General features: G+C 42.5%; 1 protein-coding gene across 4 annotated transcripts in view; it reads left to right on the top strand.

The window, feature by feature from the left end:
- The first annotated feature begins 14 nt into the window (after positions 1 to 14).
- Positions 15 to 18,858, top strand: part of STAU2 (staufen double-stranded RNA binding protein 2) — a 146,300-nt gene continuing 127,456 nt past the window's right edge. For 3 of the 4 annotated variants that reach the window (XR_014010631.1, XM_081204620.1, XM_081204622.1), the window contains exons 1-5: positions 15 to 169; positions 3,297 to 3,504; positions 6,331 to 6,461; positions 8,204 to 8,363; positions 11,251 to 11,386. Coding sequence is in view for 3 of the 4 variants with exons in the window: in XM_081204620.1 (XP_081060746.1) it covers positions 3,306 to 3,504; positions 6,331 to 6,461; positions 8,204 to 8,363; positions 11,251 to 11,386 (626 nt within the window). In the remaining variant the exon portion in view is untranslated. Of the gene's footprint in view, positions 170 to 282; positions 422 to 3,296; positions 3,505 to 6,330; positions 6,462 to 8,203; positions 8,364 to 11,250; positions 11,387 to 18,858 lie in introns of those variants that run through there. The other variant, XM_081204621.1, reaches the window with a different exon arrangement.

Below are 18,858 nucleotides of genomic sequence, written 5' to 3'. Positions count from 1 at the left end.
CACCGGCGAGCAGGTCGCGGCGGTGGCGGGCCTAGCGCCGCGGCCGGCCGGCGTGGGGGTGGCGGAGCGGTTGGTTGGGGCCGGCGGCGGCCGAGGCGCGGCGGCGGGGTCAGTTCTCTTTAGTGTTTGCCGATGTTGGAGGCGTCTCCAAAGTGTCCCTGGGAACCAGGTAACTGAGGCCGCGGGGGGTGCCCGGACGGACCCCGACGGGACACCGGGAGGGACTGGGGGGGAGCAGAGGCGAGCGCACCGGCTGACGCCGGGCTCGGGAGATGCTGGAGCCTCCGCGGCGTGAGAGGAGCCGCCTCCCTGCCTTGCCGTCCTCCTTCCCGCTCTGCCCCGGAGGCGGGCGGGTCGGGGACTCGGTCGCCGTCGTCCTGAGCCTGGTCGGTCGCCCTTGCGGGGCGGACGAGGCGCGCAGGTGAGAGGGACGGCTGCCCGGGGAGCAGCGTGCTGCTCTCGAAAGGCAAAACAAACACTAAATAAAAGAGCACGCCTGAGCAGCCAGAAAGAGCCCAACGCTCTCCTCCTCCTCCTTGGAATGAACGTGCCTTGAAATAAGGGATGTCCCCCACTCCCAAAAGGGAAACAAGTTCTCCGTCCACTTTATATAAATACCTGCCTGTTTCTTTTCGGCCACAGAGCTCTGGTTATTGGACCCCTTCATTGCTTAGCTAAAAAACCTCCAAAACTAGCCTCCTCCTCCTCCATGGCTGTCCCTAGAGAGGGTGTGACTTTTTTTTGGCTCAGTTGCTGCGGCACCTAGTGGAAGCTGTTTTGATCTTCACAGCTCATTCCCAAGCCCAGGGACTGCGTAGGGAACCCTTGATTCACCACTTTCTTAATCCCCATGGTTCATTCTTTAATGTGGAGTTAGGCAGGAGGCTTATAACCTGAGGAAGCATGGCTTGAATTCTTCATTTGACTGCAACTTGCACCGCCTATAAATTACTTGATCACTTAAAGCATGTCTTGTCCTATCATCGTCTCCCACCCATGTGATTTTGTGTTCTGTTGTAGCCGTGTTTTGTTTGTACTATGCCTTGGGCCATTATTTTAATAATGAACGTTCATTATATTTGTATCCTGCCTTTTTCCAAGAGGCTCAGGGCAGTGTAGATCAAGGATTCCCAAACTGTGGTCTTGGGCCACCTGTGTTCTGTGAGCCTCATTTAGTTGGCCCATGGCATGTTTGTAGATTTGTGGTTAAAATACGGGAACGGTACATCCATCACATTTCATATAGATTTTAATTGTATTTTTGCACTTCTTTATTATATTTTACTGTTTTAAAATTTGAATTCTATGGAGTTAAAATTGTAATACAGTAGAGTACAAAATATGCAAGAACCAAAAATATCAATGAAAATACAATTAAAAATAATACATCATTTAGCACAGTGAAATACAATTGTTAAAATGGGCAGAAAACCATTAAGTGGCCCACCAAGACTGATGGAAGTTACGGCTTGCAGAGGAACAGCCTATATCTGTGGAACCAGTGCAGATGCTGCCTGGAAATGGGTGACTACATTCTACAGCAGGTCCACTTTGATATTACATTTATTAATGTAATATCAGTATATAAAAAAGCATCATACACAGGACCTATCCTTGAAAGATGTAAGTTTCCCCTGATGTAGAATGCAGTGGTTCATTGCTTGGCAGCATCTGCAACTGGTTCTGCAGATATAATCCATAATGCCCATCAAAGAGAAGCTGCTGAATTGCAACTCATTACCAAACTTAAAACCATGGAGAGACCTGGTTTGAACAAAGACATTGGATTCTTATCCCATTATACATGACTAAGCCATTTCTCACCTTCTCACCCCTTGCTTTTTCCTGTAAGACCTATTACAGTCGTTAAGAGTCGTCAACAGGCTCATCTCAGCTATCTGCCAATCTCCCATTCCCACCACCCTTCTGAGTAATACCCCTCCCCACCTTCTCACTATATAGAAGGATCTGGCAACTTCTGTTTTAGTGTATCTGAAGAAGTGTGCATGCACACGAAAGCTCATACCAAGAACTAACTTAGTTGGTCTTTAAGGTGCTACTGGAAGGAATTTTTTTATTTTGACTATGGCAGACCAACACGGCTACCTATCTGTGAATGAATTGGGACGTTGTTGCAAGCCACTATCATCTTTACTTTTCTGATTGTTAAACTGTCAAATGATACATCAATATGATGGGTTGCATTTTTATTAACTCTAATCTTTTTGACCTCTGACCTGCCTACTCAGCTACCTAGTTTTGATGCCATTGGTTGAGCAGCCAGATGTCATGTCCCAATGGCTGATATCATTTTAGCCCAATACCAATAACTTTACCTCCAGCACTTTAAATATTGAGTACATGCAATAGTCTTTTGAATAACACGCTTGCTGTTGCAAATTAGTCAGGTGGTTCAAGAGCCTTTCAGTGAAAACATTAGCCACAGTCTCATGCACTTACATGGTAGAAAGTCCCATTGAACTCAATGCGACTTAATTCTTTGTAGAAATGCATAGGATTTCATTGATTGACAGCTACTGCTTAGTTGAAGGAAATGATAAACTCTGTACAGTAAGCCCACAATTCACATGGGGGTTATGATTAGGGACTTCTGAGATTTGATCATTCGGGAGCCGATTTGTTTGGGAGCCAAGGTGTTTGAGATCCAAGGTACGACTGTATTATTTACTAAATTTATATACTCCCCTTTATCTGAAGATCTCAGGGTGGTTCACAAAATAAAAATAGAGGATAAAAGCACAAAAACAAAACAGTAACATCCCCCCTCACAAACACAAGTGGTTCAGGCTTTGTCAGACCTCAGTGCAAAAAGTTCCAAACCAGGGAGAAGCCACCAATAAGCTGTCCCATGGAAGGTGCCCTTAAGAGTCTGTACTCAGTTGGTGTAAAGCACCAGACAGGGCCTGCCCACCCATGAGGCAAGATGAGGCAACCACCTCAGGCAGCAGGATCTACAGGGGCAGCAGATCCCGATGTAGATCTTTATCCCTCCACCTTGTTCCTGATGCAGGTCTTCACTCACTCCTTCTTCTCTGGCAGTGGGGGGGGCATTTTGTGGTTCACCTCAGGTGCCAAAATGTCTTGGTCTGGCCCTGGCATCAGAGCTGAACATATGAAAGACGTAGCTAATACAGCCAAGACTGATAATTTCTTTAATTGAAAACTGTTTTTGAACAGTTCAGTTGGATTGCTGGTCATATTTGTGCTTTCCCTTAGGGATGGGAAGAAGCACAAAATAATACTAATACTTTGATGTATCTTCCCCCCCCCTTCAGTAAAAATCAATGGCACAAGTCATGATGCAGACCACACCAAATCACTCTGGACCTCCCCAGTCTCCAGCAGTGCTAACCCCATCAGTAACAGCAACAGGTTCAGTGGTTCTTCAGCCCTCAGTGAATGGATCCATTCCAGAAGCAGCTGTCAATTGTAATAATTCCACAACTGGACAGGTGGATTCCATACCTTCTAGCAACTCACAGGGTAAGGCGGTGGCGGATTTAAATTGTATTTTCTTTTTGTGTTATCAGTGTTAGGGGGGTTGGAATAAGTGATTCACAAAGAGCACAGAATGAAAGAAGTACTCAGAGGCACCTAAAACACAATTAGTGCAGTTTCACTGCTTTTGTTGAATTTAGCTTAAAGTAGAGTTTTGTTTCCTGGGCACTATCGAAGCCCTGAAAAGAACTCACCTCTCTCCCAGCTTGACTGTACCTTCTACTGAAACGTTTAAAACTGCATGAAGTTATCCAAGTGTATTTTCTACACTAGGACAAAATGTCTAAGACTTTTTTGTTTTTGTTTTTTTTGGCAGCAAGTGGTATTTCTTTTGTAGCTCTGTAAGTAAAACATTGTTCCTGTCCTTGTAAACTGAAACACTGGCCCCAAAAGTAAACCTGCAATGAAATTTTCTGTTGTTAATGAACATAAACAATAGGAGAAGAAATAAAATCACAGGAGGAATAAAATATTAGCAATTCCCAAGCTTTCTTCAGTTCAGGGAGCAGTGATTAAAAGGCTTAGATTAGAGGAGATGCTAGAAATGGAGAAACAATAAACAGAAAAAATGGGTTAGATCTAGACTTGCCCTTCTGCTAATGGAAGCCGATTCATCCTTCTGTAGTAGCCATCTTTCATGCTGTTCTGGTAGACCCTCCAGCCTTCTGGAGCAGTTTGTTTTTAGGGGCCTGCGGGCGGTGGCGTAGGAAGGGGTGTTTGGTGGCTGTGGGCCGCCCCAGGTGTCATCACTGGCCTGCAGTGTGCCCGAGCCACACATCTCTCCTGGGGAGTGACACACTGACTTGGACACCTGCAGGCTCTGTGCTGCCCGAAACGGCAACATGGGGCTTGTGGACTCAGTGGAGGTTCTGCACAGTGTGCTCTGCCCCGGATTGCCCTGCTCCGTGGGTGGCTTGTGCCACCCCTGGGTGCAGGACTGCCTCTCCTATCCCTCTTTCCACCAGTGGGAGAATTGAATGAGTAAATGTGACTCAGGTGATGTCTGGATGCAATACAGATACCTCGGGTTACAGATGCTTCTGGTTGTGTTTTTTCGGGTTGTAGACGGCCGAAACCCGGAAGTACTGAAACGGGTTACTTCCGGGTTTTGGCGGTCGTGCATGCGTAGTAGCGCCGAATTGCAACCTGTGCGTGCACAGACGCGCAGATGCGGGTTGTGAACGCTGCGGGTTGCGAACGTGCATCCCGCATGGATCATGTTCGCAACCCGAGTGTCCACTGTAGACAAATTGAGTTCAAGAAATTTTAGTACCGTATTTTTCGCCCTATAGGACGCACTTTTCCCCCTCCAAAAATGAAGGGAAAATGCGTGTGTGTCCTATGGGGCGAATGCAGCCTTTCGCTGAAGCCTGGAGAGCGAGAGGCGTCGGTGCGCACCGACCCCTCTCGCTCTCCAGGCTTCAGGAAGATATCTGCAAGCCTTGGGAGCCCGGCAGGAGTTCCCGCCGGGCTCGCAAGGCTTGCGGGCAGCAGCCTGCAGCCCGAAGTGCTCTCTGGAGTGCGCCCCGTGCTTCGCGAGATGTCTGCAAGCCTTGAGAGCAACAGCCTGTTCTGGGGGCTGGGGTCGGGAGAAGCTTGGGCTTCCCCCGCCCCCCGCCCCGCAAGCAAGCTCCAGGAGCGATGGCAAGGGTGCGCAACCTCGCCATCGCTCCCGGACCCGTTCTGGGGGCTGGGGTCAGGGGTGTCAGCATCGCCCTTGAGCCAGTGCCACTAACTGGACTCATCCACTTCAGCCCCGACTGGGCTAGGCGAGCTGGGTAGCACTTCCAACTTCTGCACAGGAACAGGTCAAAGTGCTGTGGACTCACAGCTTAGAGTTGTGAGCACCGGATTCACTCCCACAAGAAGACAGTCGTTGCATAGCAGAGTACAGCAGAGTCTAGCAGAGTATATAAACAACTCGGAGAGCAGCTCTGTAGAATATCTTCTTTATTCTATAACTACAACTATAATACAACTATATACAGAGCTAAATAGGTCTAAGCATAAATGAATGCTGAACCGCACTGAGTGTCTGCAGCTGCTCTTAGCAGCAATCTTATCTAAACACACAATCTTTCTCTAACACTCTCTCTCTCCGACACACTGACTGACTGACTCTTTGATGTGGTGCTGGAGCAGAATAAGTAGAGAGCAGAACACGCCTCCTCCTCTCTGGAGAATCAGCAGACGCCTCAGGAGATTCTTGGATATGGGAGGGGTGAAATCTCCTCAGGGGGAATCTCGGGCTTCCCCCGCCCCCAGCCCCGCAAGCTCTGGAAGCGATGGCGAGGTTGAGCGCAACCTCGCCTTTGCTCCCAGACCCCCAGCCCAGAGGCTAAAAATGAAGCCAGGACAGCTAGCGGGATCCATCCCGTTCGCTGTCATGGCTTCTTTGCTCTTTGGGGCTCGGGGGGGGGGATATATTTTTTCTTCTTTATTTCCCCCCCCCCCCAAAATAAGTGTGCCCTATGGGCCGGTGCGCCCTAAAGGGCGAAAAATATGGTATGTGCCAAAAACGAGCACATAACAGGTATTAATTATTTGAAGTATTCATAAAGATTCTAATTAGTAACTTAACATTAAGGAATTTATATAACATATATTTTAAGATTCATATGGTTGAAGTAAAAATACATTAGGTATAAGATCCTGACTTTTAGACTTACCATCCAAATTCAGTTTTTTTCTTCAACATGGTGTCTGAGATTTGTTTTCCAAAGTTTTAGCTAGATTTTTTTTTTTACTATTTCTACAAACTGATGATGATGTTTCCATATAAAAACAACCTTGTATCAATTTTATTTACAGTTACTTTACAAGATAACATGGCAAACCCCAAAGAGAAAACTCCAATGTGTCTGGTAAATGAGTTGGCCCGTTTCAATAGAATTCAACCTCTGTATAAGCTCTTGAATGAACAAGGACCTGCTCATGCCAAGGTAACTTCATACATTTCCAGTGTATATTCCATTTGTTACCATTAGAACAGATTATGAACAGAGTAATCCTTGCTGAGTGTAACATCCCTGTAGTTCTGTAACTTTTATGTTGCCACTAAATATATGATTTTTTTCTTTCCTACACACATAATAAGTCTCAGTTGTACAAACTTTCCCTTATGATTTCAACCACGCAGTTCCAAAACTGCTTTGTTTTAATGCACCCCTATCGCAAATGGAAGAAATGCCCTTTCGTGACTTCATAAAACCAACATTTTCCATCTTCTGCCTTCTTCATGATCCTGTTTTCTAGAGAAACCAGTGCCACCAGATAGTGATTTTGATGCAGTTGACCTTATAATTGGTTGATACAATAAAAGAGGATCTGGCTGTTAAAAGTTGACTCCATTCTTCTTTGGGAATATTTATTTGGATATCTTTATCGCCCCCCTCCATTGCCTGGTGTGTAGCTGCTTGTACATTACTTTAAATAATTGTGTGGGTGTACGCACACATACACATCTGGATCCATAGTGACCCAGAGTGGAACTTTGCTCACAGGATGGACTTGCTAGTATATTGTGGAAGAGACCATTTTCTCAGATTGCTCCTTCCCCTACAGTCCCTTGTGCCCTCTGCAGAACAGCATGGGAGGTGGTGTGGTGTGGGGCACAAGGAGAAGGGAGCAGTCAGTAAAAATCTCTCTCCCTTGTCTGGCAGCAGGAGCATCTGCTAGATTCAAATTCTTTTCATAAGCAGAAGGATACACCTTAGTATCCAACCTTATGCCAGCTGTTACATAGTTCTGCATCCAAACTTGGGTGAAACACAAGGTTGCTTTGGTAGATACATACAGAACGTACAGAAACATACACAAGATCTTTGTTTTTCCTTCAGTTCTATAGGATTAAAATAGATTGCCTTGATTTTTTAAAAAAAAATAGCGCCCTTCCAAAGCTACCATCAAATTAAAGCTTAAATTGGCAGACTGTGACACTGAGCCAAGGCAGAGACCCTTTTCAATCTTTTTCATTTTTACATAGGAAGACAAAAAGCACCAACAAGTCTCAGAACGCAGGGTCACAGAGGTGACCTATGATTTGATAGTAAAAAATACGAGGATCTATAAGGATTTGTCCCTTTGCTCCCTGTTTTGCTGCCATGGCAGTACTGGAAAATACCAGGCCCATGATTTCTACATTTCATTAATGTGATTTGTGGTTTATGGTGGGTGTGGGTGAAAACAAGCCATTTCAAGAGGATCAGTTTCAATGGTCCTGACTTTTGTGTGTGTATGATTCTCCCCCTGGTCTCCACTCCAGTCTCACAGGTTGCTCCCCTTTTCCTGACATTCCCTTTTGATCATTCTGCTTGCTGCTCAGCTGCTAATCTCAGCTGAAAGAAGAAGTGGGGAAGAGCATTGCTCTTCTTACTTCCTCCTTAGCTCTATGCAGTGCTTCCAAGGACATCTGCACTCTGGGAGTGGGAAATTTGCCACCCACATTACCAATAGTTCTGAAGTTGTTCCATCAGCTGTGCAAAAAAGTGGTGGTGGGCAATATGAATGGCACATGCAGATACACCTGGTGTTTGTAAACTAGAGGTAATATATTCACTACTCACCTGTGCTTGCTAGGGCTGATGAGAGTCAGTCCAAAATCTCCGGAGAGTAGATGACATATTTCACAAGGGTTGCTCTTGCTAACATTTACCTTATTTACTTGCCCTTTACGTCTTTGAAGATGTTCACAGTGCAGCTGACTCTTGGAGAGCAGACATGGGATGCTGAAGGAAGCAGTATTAAAAAGGCTCATCATTCTGCTGCTAGCAAAGCTCTGAGTGAAACTACCCTCCCCAAACCAGCACCTAGGCCACCCAAAAACAATGTTAATAATAATCCGGGTAAGTCACCATTCTACTTGCCACAGTATTCATGAATGTGTTCAGCCTGGGTTAGTGTCATTTCAGCTGTGGTATATAGCAACCATAAGTGAAGCTGGAAAACAGGAATCAGCGGAATGATGAAAAGCTATACTCTTATCATGAGATTACATAATTATTCATTTTATTTCCATAGCAAGAGCTATTGAGCTTTCATATTTCTGCAAGATTCAGCTCCAAAGTATGTAAATTGCATTAATACGAACTGCATTAATTTGTTGGAGGAGGGAATAGTGACCAGACACAAAATCAACACATTTGAACTGCTTATTTCTCTTAATAAAGCTAGACAAGGAAGAATTTTTAACTCATGTCTTTGCAAGAGGGTGTCATGTGAAAGTACATGCGAAGGATGCGTTCGGTTATACATTTTGCACTGTTTGACCAGCAGAGGGCTGTAGAACACCTGTGATTCAAACCTATGTTGCTAAATTGCAGAAGGAGGGACGTCAGATCTACTATATCACTTTTCTGAAAGCAAACTATGTTTTTGACAGAAAAGCACCGCTAGTAACAGTTCTGTTGGTATAGTAAGATCATGACAGGACCAACTAAAATGTTGTGTGTTTCTGCTTTATTTGTCAAAATAAGATGATAAAACTTTTACTACTTTTACTACTGATCTCTATTAAAATAAAACTTGAGACTCTTGAAAGCTGAACTAATAGAGTTCTGAATGTAAAATTTGTTTCAGAATGTAGATTACTACATTCTACAGTCTATAGAATGTGGATTGCTACATTCAGGGGTGTATTTCACTGCATATTGGGAATGCCTTGCCTTTCCCAGTACACCTGTTGAGATTGGCAAAGGAAGTTTGCTGGTGCTGCCTGTTTTCTGTGGTGACACAATACAGGGCCTTCTCTGTACTGGCACATTGACTGTTGGACACCCTCCCTCTGAAAGTATGTTTGCCACCCTCAGTAGCTACCTTTTGATGCCAACTCAAGCTGTGTTTTTTCATTCAGGCTTTTTGTAGACTAAGCATGAATATTAGTCATTATTGTCATTGTTAATGTTTTCTGCTGTGTATGTTGTAATGATTGTTTTAGATTTTTCAAAGTTCTGTTTTTATTGTGTGTTGTATTCACGTGATTGACATGTTATGCCTTGCATGGTTTAAATGGATGTAGGATGATTTAAAATTAAACTAACAAATAATAATAATCATTTACAAATAGTTCTCTTTATCAGTACAAAATTATTCTGTGCAAATCACAAAGCCAAAGTGTTGTGTGGAGTGACAGTTGGTCTAATACAGTGTATTATTTTGCCTTTCTGGTGTTAGTTATCCTGTATATAGGGTAGCTTCACAATATTCAGTTCTTACATGGAAGACCACCCAGTAAAGAAATTGATGTGAAACTTGTTTCATAGAATTGTAAAGTTGGAAGAGATTTCCCTGAGGGTCATTTGGTCCAACCCCCTGCAATGCAGGAATCACAACATGCGGTTTCCCATCCAATTTTTAAACCATACTAGACCCTGCTTAGCTTTGCAAATGTGCTAGTAGTTTTCATTGCTACACCACTAGGAGGAGTTTTGTAAGATATTACAATGCCACACTGCTTTTAAAATGTTTTATTGCATTTCTTTGTGTTTTGCTTCTGCAAGCTGTCTTGGGTGCTACTTGTGCAGAAAATGCAAGAATTTTAGAAACCAAATACATTTTATTTATTTAAAGTATTTATAGACCATGAGTAAAACATACTCAAGGCAGCTTATGCAATACCTGATAAAAATACAATTTCCAACAATAGTAAAACAGAAGTAGAATACCAAATCTTCTTTAACACATACAAACATTTATAAAACCTGGTAGTAATACATACACTTTCAGTTCAAAAATAAAACACTTTTTTTCCCACAAAACCATTTGCTATTGAAAAGGAACTCAATAGCAGCACAGAGAGTTACTTATGAATAAGCTAGTGAAAATGAGTGAGTTTTTAAGGCATCTCTGAAGTTTAATTCATTGGTTAGCAATGAATTCAAAAGTCATGAGGCCATTGCAGAGAAAGCCACTCAACCTAGTGGTGGGTAGATGACAGATCATTGGCATTTGCAAAGCACAGAGCTGTGGCTTTGCATGGTTTGATTCCAAACTGTGGGCAAAAGTGGATCACCTGATGTCTTTGTGATGCCAAAGGAGTGACAAACTTGGCCTGCAGGGGATAAGGGAGATAAAGATCCGGCCAGCCACCAGCTGCATCCAGTTTCCCCACCTCTGCAGTAGAGGGGCTGTGTCAAGAACTTGGCAGCAGGCCAGTTGTGTGTGAGGATTGGGGTCAGGAGTCTCAAAAGCACCAAGTGAGAAAAGCTAGTTGTTGGCTACAATTGTGCTCAGGGATGTAGGAATAGCCATGTGAGTGCACATGCCCTAGGAAACCAATTCATGCTTGCTTTTTTCATGTATCTTTAGTGGGAGCAAAATATACCTGCTATCCCTTGTGCTTTCATACATAGTTAAGATTTTCCATCTAGGTAGGAATATCATTTGCTCCATCCTGCTTAGCACTTTAATACAACCATTGCTAAGAAAATGCACCATAGAGGATGCAGATCACTTTCTGCCTTCTGTAGTTTCATTAAAAATCTGGTATCTGAATGGATGAAGGACAGGCTATAAATATTTTTTAACAACCATGTAAAAATAAATGAAATCAACAAGACTATCTCCATGCTTGAGACATCTGTAGAATCTTCTACCCAAATCTAGATCTGATTTTTTAAGAGCCAGTTCTGCATTCTAACCACTAATAATTTAAGTTGAAAATGGAAGCAGTGTTGAACTTTGTCTTTCTATTTCACTTCTTAAATGCTGGTTATATCTTCTTGTTTTTGACAGGCAGCATTACCCCAACAGTGGAGTTGAATGGTCTTGCTATGAAAAGAGGAGAGCCCGCCATCTATAGGCCATTAGATCAAAAGCCAGTTCCAAACTACAGAGCAAATTATAACTTTCGAGGCATGTACAATCAGAGGTTTGTGTGTTTTCAAGTGTTCCTTTAATTTTCCTGGTTCTGACTGCCCTTCCGAAAGCAACCTCAGGGCAGCTTTTTAGCCTCCCGTTTCTACTTCTTGCTTTTCATTAGTTGACATCTTATCTGCTTCAAGTGTGCTCTGAATTCTGAAATTTCCCTTTCCTTCTGGATGAGATTGAGAAGCTGCATCTGGAAAGTTAGCAGGAAACGGAACTGTTCGTCCATCCCAGTAGATATTTATGGCATTCTTCAGTTTGCAGATGTTGTTACTGGATAGCATTTGGCTTATTATTTTTTTAAAAAAACAACCCCACCGCAATTCTGCATTTTACAAATCTCCCGTTTAAGACATTCCTAAGAATGGATGTGATCTCTCAACAGCTGTTATGTGAGAATAGCAAAGCTTTCATTTTCAAGCTGGTCTCTACATTTTTTAAAGACTGACAGTACAATCTTATACATGACTATTCAGAAGTAAGTCTCACTGAATTTGTTTTCTGGTAAAAGTGGATATGATTGCAATTCACAAGCTTCAGAAGCCTATGAAAGCCTATGAATGTGATCTGTAGGAGCAGTTTTGGCAATAGAGGTCACAGAACACCCTTACTCCCTCTGGGAACATCCCCAACCCCCAGGAGATAGTTATGTTTTCTAAGCAGTTAGATCCAGTTAGGCATTATTAACATCTTTATGGTTTTGTAACCTGGTCATCTAAGGGCATGTGATCATCAGTTTCTCTGCCTCCCCCCACCAATGGTTAATTGACACCCCCCCCCCATCAAAGAATAATTATAGCATTATTGCAAAAGAGATCTCCCACACAGTGGTCCCAGGGCATGGTCAAAAGACAGATGTTGCTGCCAACTTGCTATGTTAAGCAGCTGTCGATCTGGTCATTTCCTACATGGAAGACCACCTGGGAACGTCATGTACACTGTCTTGAATCCCATGGTAGAAGATAGAAGGGATATAGATGTTTAGAGGTCTAAATAAATCAAGGTGGCACAGGATAAGATTTTCTTTTCCTTGATTAACCATTTGCTGTGTATTCATTTTTCATTTTCTTTTTTATATGTTAAATCTGCCAATAATAAGAATAATACTAATAATAAATCTGCAAATATCAATATATATGCTTTTGGAGACATTGAAGGAAGTACATACAATAAACAAAAATTACTGATTCTTAGAATAATATTTACGTTTTCATTCCTTATAAAATATACTACCCTAGAGCCCAAACATCCCCAGAAAATAAAATGAAAATAAAACAAGCAAGTGTGCGTTGAACTCTCAGTGGCTCAGCCTCAGTGGATGCTATGTTTGCTGCTCCCAGTTTATCAAGCAACTCTTTAGTTGATTAATCTCTTTGTTAGGGCTGCAGTCATAACTCCTAGCAGGGAGAGTGGCAGGTTTGATGAAGCAGTGCAGCCAGTGTGCATCCACAGCCCTACTGCTTCACTGTGCCAGCTCCCAGGTTGGTGCATCAGAGACTCAGATCAGTCCTGTTGCTGTCGCATGATGGCAGCACATGATCTGCTAGATCCTGAGCCAGCCCACCCCACCCCCATAAATGCCCCATTTTGGGATTTCCATTGGCTAACACTGTTGGTAGCTTCCATCTGCCTCCCATTCTTCCAGCATGGTAGATCAGGGGGTTGGACTGTGTTGCATATGAATGGAAGTGTAGAATTTTTAAAACATAAGTGTTGCTATTCTTTTATCAAAGCAGCTGGTTTCTTAGTACAGCCAAAGTGGAAAATGTTGTCAGATTCTGTGCAAATAATTTGGGTGGTAATAGATTTGAAATGCACTCCTCCTTCCCTTTCCCCCTTCCAGTGCCTTATTCTCATGTGCCCTTGAATGCAAGCCATTTCGCTAGCTAATATTTCTAAAGATAGCCATAAAGGGCTTGGTAGTGAATTCTCATATTGAACCTTTCCACTCATCTGGAGAACTGTCCACCAGAGAAGGCAAGCCAAGCTAATGTTTGAAGGACTTGCATTTCCCTGACAATCCTAGGAAGAATGTGGAACCACATGAGCCTGTTTAGGGCAGGATGGGGAGAAGCAGAAAAGTGGGATTGAAATATTTTAAGTGAAAAGAAATAAAGCAAACGTTAAACATGGAATGTTCTTGGCAGGGGAGTTCAGAATAGTCCAATTCAGATTCCTGAAGTACAGAATGAATTGGAAAGACTGAGATCCTAACACTTACAAAATGTCCCTGCAGCATGTAGCTTGGTTTTCTTGCTTGGGTCATTCAGAGATGATTACCCTACAGGGACTTTCTTGCAGTGTGAGCCCACTCTCTTGAATGCAGCACCCTGATTGTGGTTTGGTGTGCATATAGGGTAAGAAGGGGCAGTCCTGCACTGGGACTCCTGTGCAGGTTGGGTGAAGACTGAATTTTAGCCCTCTACTGCTCTGTAGTAGGCAGTCTGTTTTCAGGGATGCACTGGGAAAGCTGTCACTATTCAAACCCCACTAGCCAGTGCAAGTATAGTAAAAGAATAGCATGTCTCTGTTGGGGTAGGACATTGGGCTTCATTCAGTCCTTTGCATCCTCCTGGTTTCTTCAAATTTTGGGCGTACAAAACCCACGAATGAATCAGAACTAGTATCCAACTTATTTAGCAGAGGTATGCTTTTGAGCAGATCCAATGATCCTACCTTTTTAAAATAACAACAAAAGGCCTTTGCATTCAGTTTTCATGTACGAATAGCTAGTGTGCTTCTCAGGAGACTAACTACAGGGTAATCTACACATTACACCCAAACTGCATGTAAGGAAAATCCAACAGCCTTTTTGTAAATCAAAAGCAAGGAGGCGGTGATTTTGAGCCGAGGGGTGGTGCACCTGCATGTAATTATTTCTCCACTGACTTTTCCTCCTTGGGTTCAAATCTGTAATTATCCTTGTAAAATGGATCTGTAATTGAGGGATGATTTTGAGCAGGGGAAACTACAGGTGGTTAAGCCCTACCACCATCCCTACTCAAAGACACAGCCTTATGAAGCTGCTTTCATTAAGCACAAAACAAACCTGTGGGGTTTCATGTCATGCAGTTACTGTATTGTTTACTACTTTGGATGGAAAGTTAATCATGTTATGGAAAGACAACTCTCCATAGTTTCTGACCACACAGTAAGCCCAGTGTTACCTGCTTCTCTGTTCTTCTGAGGAGGTGAGGGATTCTGTATGACCAACCCTATGGCAGAAGGCTGTTTTCCTGTCATACAGTTATGTACAGTGAATTTTGAAGTAGCTGTCAATCTGTTCCCCATGATTTCTTTTCACTTTTGAACACAGCTGCAAGAAAATCCCTGGAGAATGCTACCCTGCGCCTTTGTGATTGGAGAAGAGATTTGGTGTGATCCGAGGGCATGATTTGCTTAGCTCATGTGGTTAGATTTGGTTAGAGATGGTGTCACATGAAAACGTTTATGATGGCTTCCACACAGCTGGAGTAATGTAGAAACCAGATATGGGAAAGGAGGCAGGTTACAGTGTCCTCGCTTGTCTCCATATTTGGAGAACTGTGAACTATATCTACAGGAGATGCAGAGAGAGAGTTATTATGTTCATAATGACTTAGTCAAGTGGCTGCAGTAGTGCAACGTAGAATAATTCTCCTAGGCCATCAGAGGGCAGTATGAATTTGTCATTTGTGTTTAGCTTTGACTGCAGAAAGCTCACCCAAAAGCTTTTTCAAGTACTTTCCTATTATTTCATATCTATTTTTTTCAGAATCTTAGCAATAGGGTAGTTATAGAGTTTTGTCTCATAATAGTTTTCTTAAAGTATTAAAATGGATGAGAGTATAACACTTTGACTGTCATAACACTGTGATCAATCCAATCTCACCAAATCGGAGGCCCTCAGAAGTTAAGAACTAAATGGTCACCTTGTTGATACTAAGCTCTGTCACAGTGGCCCAGTTTACGTAAATCTATAATATTGTCTGAGAACAATTGAGAAGCTAATACAACTTCTCCAGGAGGTCATAACACACGAACAAAATCTCTCTCCCAGGAGTTTTGGTCCCAATAAATCCGGAAGCATCCAATGGTTTGATGAGCGTAGTTTGATGAAAAGAGCACTAAGAGGCTCCTATATTTCTTACAGGAAATTGGGGTAAAACTATCTTTCCCCAAGCTATTTTCAACGGGGGGGGGGGGGGATCAGACCTTATTGTCTCATAAAAAGTGTCAGAGTGATTCATGGTTGCTGCTTTTAAATGCTTCTCTTAATAACGACTCTAGAACCTTCTGCTAGCTGACTTTGGGAGCTTTATGCTCTTGATCTGAAGTTCTAAATTGTTGTATCTTGGCACAGGTCTGGGAGGACCACTTTAGACCCATTGTTACATTCCTAGATGGCCTTGCATCCAATGTAGACCCTCTTTATGGTTCTGTATTAGCAGCCCCACAAAATAGAACCCAGTCTCTCCGAAAGAAGTTTCACATACAGTATAATATAATTAGCTGAAAAGTGAAAAGGACTCCAGGAATTGACTATATTCTTGCAGAGCTTATAAGTGTATAAGCTATTGTTGACTGCCCTTATTACTACAATAAGCAGTTCTAATATGATCCCTTCTAGCTAGAAGAGAGCACCATTAGTACTCATTTTTTTTAAAGGGTCAAGCTAATGATCCAGAAACCTAGAGACTTAGCAGTTTGCTATCAGTTAATGGCAAAGTTATATCCTAGGTTCTTAATAGATTAATTTACTTTTTTGGAATCAGAATATACTTACTGATTTTCAAGCAGCATTTAGAGAGAACCACTCAACCCTTTACCTACTGTCTTGTGCTTTGCCACCTTGTTAAAAAATATCCAAGACCCCTGCAAGAGGAGCTGTTTACTGTCTTCATGAATATTAAGGCACCTTTTGATTCTATCCCTAGAGGCAAGCTGTGGCAGAAATGACATTGTTAGATGACATTCTTGTTGATAAAAGACCCCACCCCCTTAATTCAAGCTACAGTGGTACCTTGGGTTACAGACGCTTCAAGTTACAGATGCTTCAGGTCACAGACACTTCAGGTTACAGACTCTGCTGACCCAGAAATAGTACCTCAGGTTAAGAATTTTGCTTCAGGATGAGAACAGAAATTGTGCGGCGGCAGCGGGAAGCCCCATTAGCTAAAGTGGTACCTCTGATTTAGAACAGACCTCCAGAACGAATTAAGTTCTTAACCCGAGGTACCACTAGCAATAGCCTTTTACAAATTAGATGTGGCAATTGGACAGCTTACTAAAGATATGCCCATGGCCAAGGGAGCTAGGCAAGGATGTATACTTGCCCCACCTTGTTCAGTCTGTTTCTGATTGATCTTGAAAAAGACCCAAAAGGACACCTGCTAAAACTTGGAGATATGTGTGTGTGTGTGTGTGTATCCTATTTTATGCAGTACTTTTATCCTATTCTAGATTTGGGTTAAGCACAATTCTGGATAACCAAATTATGGAACAAGTTAAAAGCTTCCAATATTTGGGGGTAGTATTCCATCATACTCTGTCACAAATCCTTTGCATCCCAGAAAGCTCAAGCTAATTCATCTTCTATACTACACCTTTTCTATACCTAAGGTGGTCAGTATATCCCTGCAGATATTAACATTTTTAATGCTAGGGTAACTTTCTAATTTATTTTTGGAGCTGCTGTTTGGATTAGGGGAGTGTTGTCTGAGTCAAATGCTGTTCAAGTTAAATTGCCATGAGCCCTTCTGTAGATCCCAATATGCGTTCCTTATGCAACTATATTTTGGGAAAGGGACAGTGTCCTTTTGAGATAAGAGACTGGTTGGCAGTCTTAAAGCTTTGGCTTCTGATCTTTATTTTTAAGATAAGAACAGAGCTTTTAGCACATTTATCTGGGAACACCTATTGTAGTTTTTGAACATAGCTTGTTGCACAAAAAGTTGCCTATAATGGATGCTTGCCCATTCTCCTTCAAAAAGCAGAGATATAGTAGTTATAGGAGACTTCAACTATCCTGATATTTGTTGGAATTCAAACTCTGCCAAGAATGTAAGGTCCAACAAATTCCTCGATTTCCTTGCTGACAATTTCATTTCCCAGAAAGTAGAAGAAGCAACAAGGGGTCATCTCTCTTGAACCTGGTCCTCACCAACAGGGAGGAACTGTTCGATGAAGTGGAAGTACAAGGAACCTTGAGAGGAAGTGATTATGTCCTTTTAGGTTTTATTATACACAGGCAAGGGAAAGCTGAGTGTGAAGTCCCACGGTCAGAAATACTCAAAGAGAAGCAAGTCCAAGTGGGATGGGAGTTTCTTAAAGGTAAAATATTGAAGGCACAAAGGCAGACAATTCCAACAAGAAAAAGAGGGGGGCACCTAAAGAAAAGGGTGTGGCTGCATAAGGATCTTATATATATATATGTTGGAAAGTAAGAAGGGAATGTACAAGAAATGGAAGAAAGAAGAAAAAACAAAGGAGAAGTATACAAAAGTAGCCAACAGTTTCAGGGAGAAGGTGAGGTGGCCCAAAGCTCAGAATGAACTCAGGCTTTCAAGGTGTGGTCCCTTGATCGGTACACTATACATCTATTAAAGGGCATACCCATGATTTATTTTAGCAGGGGCAAGCTTTATGTTGTGGGGGTGGGAAAACTGAGTTATCTGGGACACAATTGGTCAGTTAAGTATTTTTTTTTTATTTACTTGATTTAGGAGGGGCATCTGTGCCCCCTGCCCCCCCCCGGGTTTGCCCTTACTTCTGTTGACACAGCCTAGAATAGCATTAGTCTTTTTTTGCTCCTGCATCACACTGTTGACTCACGTTAAGCTTGTGGCCTACTAAGACCCCTAGATCCTTTTCCAATGATTATGTGAAATGGGATATGACAGTGTGCCTGCCCTGGTAAAGCAAAGACTTTGGGACATTTCCCCCCAATAACTTGTAGCTTATTCATGTACAACCTGTTCACCTTGTTCTTTTGGTATCTCTTTTGATGATCCCTTCCAATTAGCTGCCTGCTTTAGGAATCGTCATGTTGCTCCATAAATTTTGTTCTGGCCAGAAGTGGGAAATCAGGCTAGGGAGTAGTGAATCAATGCTTGAACACAAGACCAGAAAGAGTGTTGCTTAGTTAAAGGCCTGGAGAGTCACTAAAGTCCAGTCAGTGTATTCAGGGTTTGGACTGACCAGGATGCCTTTAAGGAGAGCAAAATCTGTACTGCAAGTCCTGATGGCTCAGTTTAGTAACCAGCTGGTTGCGAAAAGCAAGGAACCTGGTTCCTTCATCTAAGTTCCTTAGGCTAAAACTGAATGAAGCAGGATTCCGATTACAGAAAGAGAAATAACTGTGTTTCTTCGTTTTCTGTGTCATCCAACTCGGCTTCAGTGCATTGCCATCATTGGATTAGGTTTTAAATTGAATTAATACTTGTTAATTATCTGCACAGTAACTTTTATTTTGCCTTGCTTTCCATTACCATACAC

The sequence above is a fragment of the Podarcis bocagei genome (genome assembly GCF_964188305.1).
Source record: "Podarcis bocagei genome assembly, chromosome: 8".
NCBI lineage: Eukaryota > Metazoa > Chordata > Lepidosauria > Squamata > Lacertidae > Podarcis > Podarcis bocagei.
This window is presented reverse-complemented; position numbering and strand designations above follow the sequence as displayed.